Here is an 11,373-nt window from a genome sequence, read left to right as displayed (position 1 = left end):
GGTATTTGGAGAGGCAGGAGCAAGAGAGGTGCACAAGGCTGCTTTAGCCCTTGGCTGGGGACAAGGACTGTTATTTGCGTTGCTTAGGACTCCGTTACCACCCCACAGGTCAGTGAGAAGAAATGTGTCATCCTCTAACATTGCCACCACGTTTTCCTGCACCAGCAGAGCAAGAGCAAAGCTCCGGAGCAAACCAAGCATCTGGAGTGGGGACAACGGTGTCACCAAGCATTTGGCTCATCTTCTGTGGCACCACTGTGGTCTCCTCGTGGCAGGGGAAGCATGGAGTCCTGTGGCCCTGCGGAAGGCAGTGTTCACCCGGGTGGGCAGGTCCAGAGATGCTAGTTCTCAAATTTCGCATAAGGGTTCTCTTCCTTGAACAGGCCTAGAAGAGCAAAGAGCATCGTTCAGACAGCAGCTGCCCTGCCAGCCACAGCCAGCAAGAAACCTCATTCTTGGTAACAACTCTGTCATTCGTGCTTCATCCAGCGCTGCAGCCCTCCCGAAAGAACGGCTTTTGCTCAAGCTGTGCACGCGGTCAGCCCTCTTGCGCTCTCCTCCTCTGCACAAGAGGACAGAGCCATTAAGAAGCTCAGCCTCATGGCAAACTCCTCTCCCATGCAGTCCAAAGTCTAGGTAAAGCAGCAGGACTGATCGCCCAGAGCACCCCTTCTGCACGCTCCGTCTGCTGGGCTGAATCAGCAGCAAAGAACACAGACCCAAATTAAATTAACACTCTTTTTAGACTTGCTCCCCTGCTCTTACATCCACAACTAGGAGACAGCAAGGCAGGGGACGGGGCTGACCTGTGGTGTGTGACAAGCCCCCGTGTCACTCCACTGGCTGCTTTCCCAGCCCCAGCCCAACACTTTTAGAATCACAGAATCATTTTGGTTGCAAAAGACCCTCCAGACCACCTGAGCTTATGGAATCATTTGCTGTGCCGCTTCTGATAGAACTTGGTCAGAAACTGCTCGTATAGAATTCACTTTTCCTAAGTAAGTTTGCTCAGTGTAACTTCTGCAAGCTGTGAAACTTTGAACTTTCTGCTTCCTTGAGTTAAAAAGGCCTCAGAGTCTTCAAGCTGGAAGATCAGGGGAGCTGCAGCCCTGGAGAGAAGACTCTAATTTTGCAACTGGCCCCAAGTGACACACGAGGGGCAGGGGCTGGGACTGGGGGGTAGAATTGTCCAAGTCTTTTCCTGCTGAGGGTCCCTCTCCAGGAGGCACCAGCAGCTCGAGCTGCTCTACGCTACGCCTTGGGAATGAATTATTGACTTTAGAGGAATTTCTGGAATCCATGCCCGAGTCTGCAGGAAACCCAGGGAAAGGAACTCCTCCAACAAGCGGGCAGCAGCTGCAGGCAGAGGAAGGGTCTCCAACTTCCCCTGTGGCCCCTCAAAGCCAGAGATCACCCTGCTCAGCGTGTGTGAGCCTGGCTGCTCCCTGCTCCACAATGGGACTCCTTCCCAGCTTCCCCCTTCCTTCCAAGCTGCTGTTCCCCTCAGGCACACACAGCCGAATCTCCAGGTCTCCTCTGCAGCTGTAACCACAGATAGGAACACAGCTACCGAGGCTGCTCCCTCTAAAGCTTAGCTTGAATCGCTCATGTCAGCACTGTACCATATTTTCTTCGGATTTCATCATGCCGTGATTTCATCTCCGCTCTCCTGCAAGAAGCAAACAGAAAAACCACCAGTTAGTGACTGGTGATACAAAACCAGGCAAGAGAAGCTACAGCTCCTTGCTTCTTTCCAACCTGGGGAGCCGCAGGCTGCCAGCTTTGCTCAGCGTCCCCACCTCCTCAAGACACTGGGGACCACCAGCACCCAACACACACCAGCAACCCTCAAGATGTCGGATACACAACACTGTTGTGATGCTGCAACCACGAGTCACCCCAGAAAGACATTGCTGGTGAGCTTTACGTTTGAGTGAGGGCTGAAGCAGCCACAGACCACGTGTCGAGCCCCACGTGCCTCCTGGCGTCACGTCTGATGGCACAGACAGGAGCCAAATCCTTCTGTAGCCGGAGGCGGCGTGGCTGCGGGACAAGCTCACCTCTCCTCCTGCCGCACCCGCCTCTTCTCCCGCTCCCTGGCTGCTCTCTCCTCATCCTTGTCTGGCCTGACAGACAGAAGAGCCTGTTAGCGCTTGGCACGGAGTTCTGCAACAGCACATGGCTGCAGCTGAGCCGCTCTGAGAAAACAGGGAACCCCTCCGATACTTGCTTTTTGCTCTTTTTCTTACAACAGCAGCAGCAGCAGCAGACGCCCAGCGTGATGAGGATTGTTCCTCCCACCACAGACATCGCAATGATCAGGGCTTCGAAGTTCACTAAAAGATTTGACAACACACATTTAGCACACAAATGCATGGCTGCCTGGAGTTACAATATTTACAGGCACATAGCTCCAGTAACAGCAGCTTCGGTCACTGGGCTGGAGACATGTAACAGTCTGGGAAAGCAGGATGGACATCGTTACCTACAAGGAGACCACATGTTGGCACCAGCACGTACCACATACACACCAGCTGAGTATATGCAGCTGCAGAGCACGGTGCTCAGTTACTGGCGATGAAGAAGGGCAAGAAGGGACACACTCGGGTCAAACTCCTCCAGCAGGAACAGGAGCAAAGCCCTCTTAATCACTAACCCAGGTAAACAGTGACCCATGAAGGGTTCCTGCAGTGCCGGGATCCTTTCCTGCTGGAACGCAGGCTTGCAGAGAGGGACCTGGGAGTCCTGGTGGACAACAGGGTGACCATGAGCCACCAGTGTGACCTGTGGCCAACAGTACCTAGGGTGCATGAGGAAGAGTGTGGCCAGCAGGTCGAGGGAGGTTGGAGGGTCATCCTCCCCCTCTGCTCTGCCCTGGTGAAGCCACATCTGGAGTTTTGTGTACAGTTTTGGGTCCCCAGTTTAAGAAGGACAAGGAATTACTGGAGAGATTCCAGCAAGATGCTGAGGGGTCTGGAGCATCTTTCTTGTGAGGAAAGGCTGAGAGAGCCCAAACTATTCTATGATTCAAAGATGGGATTGGAGACCTGCCTGTCCCCAGCACTGTCTCAGCCTGCAGCAAGGTGAAGCTTCCCCTGGCTGCACTGCCACAGACCCACCAAGTCTGACCCCAGGACCAGAAGTCAGCCCAGTGGGGCCAAGACAAACCCAAATGGGCTCTTCAGCTCAAAAGGGAGTATTGGTGCTTCTGAAACCTTGGCTTTCAGGGCAAGCCTGGAGTTCAGATCACCAGGAGCTTCGCTACCTCATGATAAAGGCTGAAGTCATACATGCCAAAAATGCAGACTCATTTAAGAGCTAATCTCTCACAGGACTAATCTCTAAAGCGAGTTTCACAAGTTAAGGAATGCATTCTTTTGTGAAGCTACTCACATACAAACTAGTATTTCAAGGTCCTACCCAAGGCTCGGAGAAGCATGCTGTAGTGCTCACAAAGAGGAGATTCTTCCTCCAGAGGGTATGGGAGTGGTTTCAACTCTCTTGTGGGTAGAGAAGAGAGCGCAGCCTCAAGCACAACACATGTCAGATGACCACAGTTCAACTCCAAGCTCCCCATCAAGGGGATAGGCAAGAAAAATCAAGCCCCAGCCCCCAAAAGCTAAGTCCTGGCTGAACTCACCAGGCACACACCAACGCCGGTCTAAATAAGACACTCATTTCTGCAGAAACCCACCAGGAAATGGAGCACCAAGGAGGAAAAGCAGCCAACAGCCAGCTGTTGGTTGGAAAAAGGTCCTGCAGGTGACCTGGCTGCAGGCAGCTCATGCAGGGCTAGTTTTGGAAGGGGGTGTTTTCTCAGGTGGGAAAGAGCTGAGCAGGACCACAGCACACTCAGCACTAGAAGCCTAAGCAAGGCCTCCAGAGAATCAGAGAATCATTGTGGTTGGAAGAGGCGCTCAAGATCGAGTCCAACCATAACCTGACTCCAGCACTACCCCATGTCCCTGAGAACCTCATGTCTGTCTGTCCAACCCTCCAGGGATGGTGACTCCAGCACTGCCCTGGGCAGCCTGTTCCAATGCCCCACAGCCCTTTGGGGAAGAAATTGTTCCCAGATCCAACCTCAACCTCCCCTGGCACAACTTGAGGCCGTTTCCTCTGCTCCTGGCGCTTGTTCCTGGGGAGCAGAGCCCGACCCCCCCTGGCTCCAAGCTCCTTTCAGGCAGTTCAGAGATCACAAGGTCTCCCCTCAGCTCCTGTTCTCCAGCTGAACCCCCCAGGTCCCTCAGCCGCTCCCATCGCACTTGTGCTCCAGCCCCTCACCAGCTCCGTTCCCTTCTCTCCACTCGCTCCAGCACCTCAAGGCCTTTCTTGGCGTGAGGGGCCCAGAACTGCCCCCAGGATTGGCGGTTTGGCCTCCCCAGGTCCCAGCACAGGGACGGTCACTGCCCTGGGCCTGCTGGCCACACCAGTGCTGGTACCAGCCAGGATGCTGGTGGCCTCTTGGCCACCTGGGCACACGCTGGCTCATGTTCATCCGCTGTCACCAAAACCCCCAGGTCCTTGTTCCCAGGTGCCAGTCTCATGCAGAAGCCTTCATCACACCAAAGCAGGAGGAACCTATTTAGAGCAGCATTAAGCCCAGCAGGTCCTTCTTGCCAGCAGGCAGGAAACTGCTCACACTGCGCCTTCTCGCCCACGCTTCAGGAAGTTTGCAGAAACTGACTCCAGCCTGTCACTGCTACACCGGCAGCGAGAAAGGGAGGCTGGGGAAAACTCCCGTTCTCACCGGTGTGAGCGGCAGGCGGTGCCGTTTAGCAGCCGTTGCTCGAGTGCAATCTACTCACCCCAGCAGACTCCCCAGCGCGCAGAACGGAGCTCACAGAGGTCGGACGGTGGGAGGACTCTTCGGACAGGGTACTCCACACACCTCCCACTGCTGGCGCACCACAGGCACTGGGACACAGGAACCAGGCAGCACAGCGTTACTGGTGCACAGCAGCACTGCCAGCTCGCCATGGCAACAGGGTCCCGGCCACCTGCTCCCAGGGACCAGGTACCACCCAGCAGTACCAGGATGCTCAGGAGTAACAGTTGTGTTCAGTCAGCACAGGCTTGCCCCCAGCAGGAGAGGCATTCCTTATGTGGAAAGGCTGAGGGAGCTGGGGCTCTGGAGCTGGACAAGAGGACACTGAGGGGGGACTCATTCCTGGGGATCAATATGGAAAGGGGGAGTGTCAGGAGGATGGAGCCAGGCTCTTCTGGGTGACAACCAGTGACAGGACAAGGGGCAATGGGTGCAAACTGGAACACAGGAGGTTCCACTTAAATCTGAGAAGCAACTTGTTGGGGGTGAGGGTGGCAGAGCCTGGCCCAGGCTGCCCAGGGGGGTTGTGGAATCTCCTTCTGTGCAGACATTCCAACCCACCTGGACACCTTCCTGTGTAACCTCATCTGGGTGTTCCTGCTCCATGGGGGGATTGCACTGGATGAGCTTTCCAGCGCCCTTCCAGTCCCTGACATTCTGGGATTCTGTGAGTGCAGGTTTCCAGAGCAAGCAAAGATCCTGAGAACCTTTCTCCTGGCTTGCATGATGGTGGTAATCACTAAGTCACCATCTCCTTAACAATATTGAGGTTGCATTGAATTTGTTTTGCATAACTTCTCTGTTTTCAACATGGAATGAGCTTTTGCAGTGGTTTCAGGTCATTGCTGAACCAGCTGACTGGGAAGGCAATGAAAGAAGTGATGGTAACTTGGGGTTTGGTAAATCGGCCACTGTACTGGGGCTAAGGAACCCCAGGTTCATTTAGCTGTTTTCTCCATTAAGTTAACATAATACAGCTAATATTTTTGTTTTAATTGGGATTAGATGCTAATAAGGAAAAAGGAGGGTTTTATGCATTTCTTAAAAGTGCTGAAGTGCCACAGAGCTGGCTCAGGCATAAAACCTCCCTGGAAGAGTAAAGTAGAGGAGGCTTCTTGTGTTGGCCATGGATTCAGGAGGACAGTGTGTCATTAGATTACATGTGTTTGGTATTTTACGGTTTCACTGCAACCTTAAAGTAGAATGTTACTCCCTGAAGAATGAAGTTCTGCAGTTTAAGAAGAAATACTCTGCCATAATATGTATTCCATAAGAAATTCTGCTGCTGCAGAAAACATGGGGCCTCGCCAGAAACCCTCCCACCCAGGAGAGAAACTGTTTACCTGTTTACCTGCATGCAGCATTTTTGGGAAAATAATAAAGCTTTTGATGCAGGCGCTCAGCACAGAGCTGATGGGCAGAAGAGTTTGTGGGTGCCTTCACCAGCCTTTCCCAGCCAGACTACCTGCAGCAGCTCCACACCCTCCGCTCCCAGTGGCTCCAACACCCAATGCCGGCATTCAGTTGGGTTTGGTCAAACTGGTTCTGGTGAGATCTCCGAGATCTGACTCAAGTTCAAGTTTGCTGATATCGGAGATAAGGCAGTGGAGGTTGGCAGGACATGGGGACGCAACCTGCACCCACAGACAAGCGGAGGGGCAGTGTGACCAGCCACTCCAGCCTTCTCAGCTCTGTCACTGCATGTCCCCCTGTCCCATCTTTGAGGAGGAGCTTTGCAATTCCAGTGTTCAACTCAAAAAGCACACAATAAAACCCAGACGGTTTCTGGCAACCTCTTTCCAGAGCACCAAGCGGGGCTGCCTTCTCCCTGTCATGGGTGGGTGGCACCCACAGTGTCCTGGGGACAATGGCAGGGGAGGGAGGAAACTGCTCCATAACAGCCTCGCAAAGCCCATGCTGTGTTTTCAGGCAGTGTGAGAGGTTGCGAGTTTAATGCTGCTACTTACGGTGACATTTTTCAGACACTCCTCGCAGCTCCTGTTCGTATACTGGTGACACTCTACGGGAAGGAAAACAAAAAGACACCTCAGTACTTCTCAGTGGTTTAAACCTCCAGGCTCCTCAGAGCCGGGTCCTGCTCGCTGCGGGAGGCGATCGCTCCCCTCGGAGCGGCAGCAGTGCTGGGGAACGCCACTGTGGGAGCTGCCAGCGTCACCGCACACTCAGTGCCACACTGGGGGACACAAAGGCAAATGGAAGTCATCTGCCTTGTCTGTGCAAACCCAAAGCACCAAGCTATGAGCTTGTATCTCCCTAAAAGCCTGAGCATCTGCTGTGGCCGGTGGGCAGGGGGACAGCTGGGGACACAGCTGGGGTAGGTCCACAGGGACCCTGCAAGGACAAGGACAAGCACCGGGCAGGCAGTGCAGTCCCATATGACGGAGTAGCTTAAGCAAACAAGCCTCAGACAAGGAAGTTACTGTCAGGGAAAGCAGAAGCAGAGGAGCACAAGGGGGGATACGCAGCTACAGTCCCCACAGGAGCCCACACCCCGTGCTCGTGAGTGCTGTGCCCTGCCCCAGCCAACTCCCCAAACCCTCCTTCTGCAGGAAACGCTCCAGGTGGAGTCTCCTTCTCTGCAGACATTCCAACCCGCCTGGACACCTTCCTGTGTAACCTCATCTGGGTGTTCCTGCTCCATGGGGGGATTGCACTGGATGAGCTTTCCAGGTCCCTTCCAACCCCTGACATCCTGGGATTCTGTGAGCTGATGGGAGCAGCACTGCAGCTGAAATCTGCACCTGCATTCAGGACCCGTTTCTCCCCCATTTGGCAGAGGAAGCTGCTGCTTTATAGACACAGTGGCACCAGAGCCACCGCAGACGATGGCATCCCGGGGATGTGGGTCAGTGGAACAGCTCAGGTCTGAGCACAGGACACGGTGGCCCAGCGGGCAGCTCCCAGCCCCGCCAGCTCTCTGGGCAAGTCCTCCTACAGAATACTCACCTGCCATTTCTCTGGTGTGCTCCCCCGATCCTCAGGAAGGGTGGTTTGCCAGCCCTTGAGGATCAGCCATTTAAACCTCACCCCCACCTAAAGAGTCTTAGAGGCAGCTTGTTTGACTGTGGTTCGAATACAAAAATCAAACCAAAACAACACAAATCAATTTGCTGGACTACTCAGTAACTGATAGAAGAAGGATCACTGCTTCACAGCACCCTTAATCAGGAAAAAAAATAAAAAAATCAGTCCCAGAGGTGCTTGTTTTCCACACTCACAAGCAGCAAAGCTGCATTTTCTGTCTCCAGCTGGCAGGAACCCTCAGCTGTGACCCACTGTCACATGCTCTGCGCAGCCCTCCAAACAACTGGGCAATTTATTAACATAGCTCAGATAAGGGTGTTTACACACCGCCCCGGAGAGGCCGAGATTGCAGATTTTAAGCACTTCAGGAAGCTGCGTCTTCCCTGTTTCTCCAATCGAGGCCAGAGAAGCGTCACTGCCCCGAGACTGTTGCTTACATTGAGTCACGGAACCGCCACTCACGGCTCCGAAGCCGCCAGCAGGCAAAAGGAGAGCCTGTGGTTGTAACCGGGCTTCCTACTGACACTCCACTTTCCCCTAGGGTGTCCCCTCTCCTGGCACCCCAGCCAGGATTCACCCTCTGAGCCATTAAGCCAAAGTCATCTCCCTACAGCTGCACGGGAATGGGCCATTTCCAGGAATTTGCATCCCTCCAGGATCGGGGTTTTGCTCCAGGACTGGGGTTTTGCTCCAGGACTGGGGTTCTGTGTGAACCCCCGACCTCAAGGGACCAGCCCACTTGCACAGGATAGTGCAAGAAGCACCACAATCCCCAGGGACAGAGGTGGAGCACAGCTCTTGCTGTGCTAGAAGCCTCTCACCATTTGGCTACAAGAGAAGAAGTGAATGGCTTGGGGTGGACACAGGACAGCGAAACACACACAGATCCTTGCTCTCTGCCCAGCCGGAGCCACCATGCAGCCGTCAGAGGGCTGGTCATCACGTGGAGAGCAGCTCCTTCCTCAGGAGAGCGGGCAGACTTCTCGGGACACCCCTGAAGGGGACTGTCCCCACCTTTTGCCAGAGCTTCTCCTCTCCCTGGCATGGCACCCACAGGACTACGCTACATCCTACCCCCACCAAGGAGAAGCTGTCGGGCACCTACTGCTCCTCACCCAGCCCTGACAGCACCCATTGTCTCCCCGCTCCCCCAGCCAGTGTCCCCTGTGCTGAAGGACAGTCTCTCCCAAGGGCCACTGCTGGGGATGTCCCCCCTGCCCAGCATAGCCACCCAGCTCCCACCTGAGCCCTTGGCACCACTGAACGCACAGCACCATCACGGTGGCAGCTGGAAAAGCCACAGGTAAAGCCTCTCCTGCAACACCCAACTTGCAGAGCACAGCAGGACACACCAGTGCCCCGGGCAGGATCATACCCTGCTGAGCTCCCACAAGGATGTGACCTGACCTCCCGCTCCCACCGCCCAACTGCACCCCCAAGGCCACACTGGCCACCCTGTGCGTGCCTGGAGCTGCTTCGTCCAAGCCCTCCTTCCACAGGAAACGCTGCAGGCAACGGGAGCAGCACCATAGCTGAAATCTGTGCCCATGGTCAGGACCTAGTTCCCCGCATCTGGCACAGGGAGCCCCTGCTGCTACGGACACATTGGCACCAGAGCCACCACAGACGATGGCATCCTGGGGATGTGGGTCAGCGCGGCAGGAGAATCACAGAGTCACAGAATGTCAGGGGCTGGAAGGGCCCTGGAAAGCTCATCCAGTGCAATCCCCCATGGAGCAGGAACACCCAGATGAGGTTACACAGGAAGGTGTCCAGGCGGGTTGGAATGTCTGCACAGAAGGAGACTCCACAACCTCCCTGGGCAGCCTGGGCCAGGCTCTGCCACCCTCACCCCCAACAAGTTGCTTCTCCTCTTTAAGCAGAACCTCCTGTGTTCCAGTTTGCACCCATTGCCCCTTGTCCTGTCACTGGTTGTCACCCAGAAGAGCCTGGCTCCATCCTCCTGACACTCCCCCTTTCCATATTGATCCCCAGGAATGAGTCCCCCCTCAGTCTCCTCTTGTCCAGCTCCAGAGCCCCAGCTCCCTCAGCCTTTCCTCACACGGAGGGCACAGCCCAGGTCTGAGCACAGGACACGGTGGCCCAGTCCAGCCACCCTCCCGGGCTTGTGGGAAGCTCCCAGTGGCCACAGGGCCCCAGGACCCCCAAAAGCGGGGTCCCAAGTCACGGCGAGGTTTCGGGGTGTCCGTCCCCCTCGCAGTGGGGAAGCCGCGGCAGGGCCGAGACCGCAGAGAGTTCGGAGCCGCCGGTCCCCGCGGGGAGGAGTGGAAGGGCTGTCACGGGCCGGGCCCGCGGTCTCGCTTACCTGCCGGCCCGTCCTGCGCGGCAGCAGCGGCGGGGAGCAGCGCCAGGGCCAGGGCGGCGCAGAGCGGCAGCGGCGGGACCATGGCGGGGCCTGAAGGGGGCCTGGGCCGCCGGGCGCCGCCGCCTATGAAGGGCCGAGCACGGGGGCGGGCCGGGGGCGGCCCCGGCGGTCACCGAGCTGGACGGGAAGGGAGAGCCGCGGGGCAGGGCCGGGCTGGGCTGGGGCTGGCTCAGCGGGGCGGGGGGACACACCGCAGCCCCGGGCCCGGCCGCAGGAGGGGGCCAGAGCCCCGCGGGAGCCCCTGTGCCAATCTCGGGCCCCTTCCGCGCCCGGACAGAGCGGAGGTGCCGTAGTTCTGTTGATACATCAGTTCCCGTGGTCACTGCGGCGGGATGGGGCGGTGTGACTGCGCTGGGGACTTGGGGCTTGTTCGTGCTGAAGTTAAACAAACTGAGACCACACCTGGAATCTTGTGTCCAGTTGTGGCCCCTCAGTTCCAGCAGGACAGGGAACTGCTGGAGAGAGTCCAGCGCAGCCACCAAGATGCTGAAGGGAGTGGAGCATCTCCCGTGTGAGGAAAGGCTGAGGGAGCTGGGGCTCTGGAGCTGGACAAGAGGACACTGAGGGGGGACTCATTCCTGGGGATCAATATGGAAAGGGGGAGTGTCAGGAGGATGGAGCCAGGCTCTTCTGGGTGACAACCAGTGACAGGACAAGGGGCAATGGGTGCAAACTGGAACACAGGAGGTTCCACTTAAAGAGGAGAAGAAACTTGTTTGGGGTGAGGGTGTCAGAGCCTGGCCCAGGCTGCCCAGGGGGGTTGTGGAGTCTCCTTCTGTGCAGACATTCCAACCCGCCTGGACACCTTCCTGTGTAACCTCATCTGGGTGTTCCTGCTCCATGGGGGGACTGCACTGGATGAGCTTTCCAGGTCCCTTCCAACCTCTGACATTCTGGGATTCTGTAAAGGAGAGCCCAGCCCTGCAAAGGGGGACTTGGCTTTGTGGAGGCTTAGAGCAAGCCATGAAGGGTAAACGACACCCCAGCACAACCACGATAACGCAGCATCCCAGTGCCCCTGACACATCTTTGAAACCCTCCCGGCATCGTCTGCTGTCACAGAGCAGCAACTCGAGCAAGACTGACTGCAGGGACGCCGGGATCAATAGACAAG

At 56.3% G+C, this 11,373-nt stretch overlaps 1 protein-coding gene across 1 annotated transcript; it reads right to left on the bottom strand.

Annotated features, from left to right (window-relative positions):
* Positions 1-341: 341 nt before the first annotated feature.
* Positions 342-10,281, bottom strand: PTTG1IP (PTTG1 interacting protein; the record flags this gene model as incomplete). Its single annotated transcript, XM_080350100.1, has 7 exons — positions 342-385; positions 1,623-1,669; positions 2,061-2,126; positions 2,216-2,336; positions 4,809-4,917; positions 6,796-6,848; positions 10,200-10,281. 7 exons carry the CDS (start codon positions 10,279-10,281, stop codon positions 342-344), a joined length of 522 nt encoding a protein of 173 aa, XP_080206226.1.
* Between the last annotated feature and the right edge of the window lie 1,092 nt (positions 10,282-11,373).

This window comes from Nesoenas mayeri, assembly GCF_963082525.1.
Source record: "Nesoenas mayeri genome assembly, chromosome: 9".
NCBI lineage: Eukaryota > Metazoa > Chordata > Aves > Columbiformes > Columbidae > Nesoenas > Nesoenas mayeri.
The sequence above is the reverse complement of the archived record's forward strand: the minus strand, read 5'-3'. Positions and strand labels throughout refer to the sequence as shown.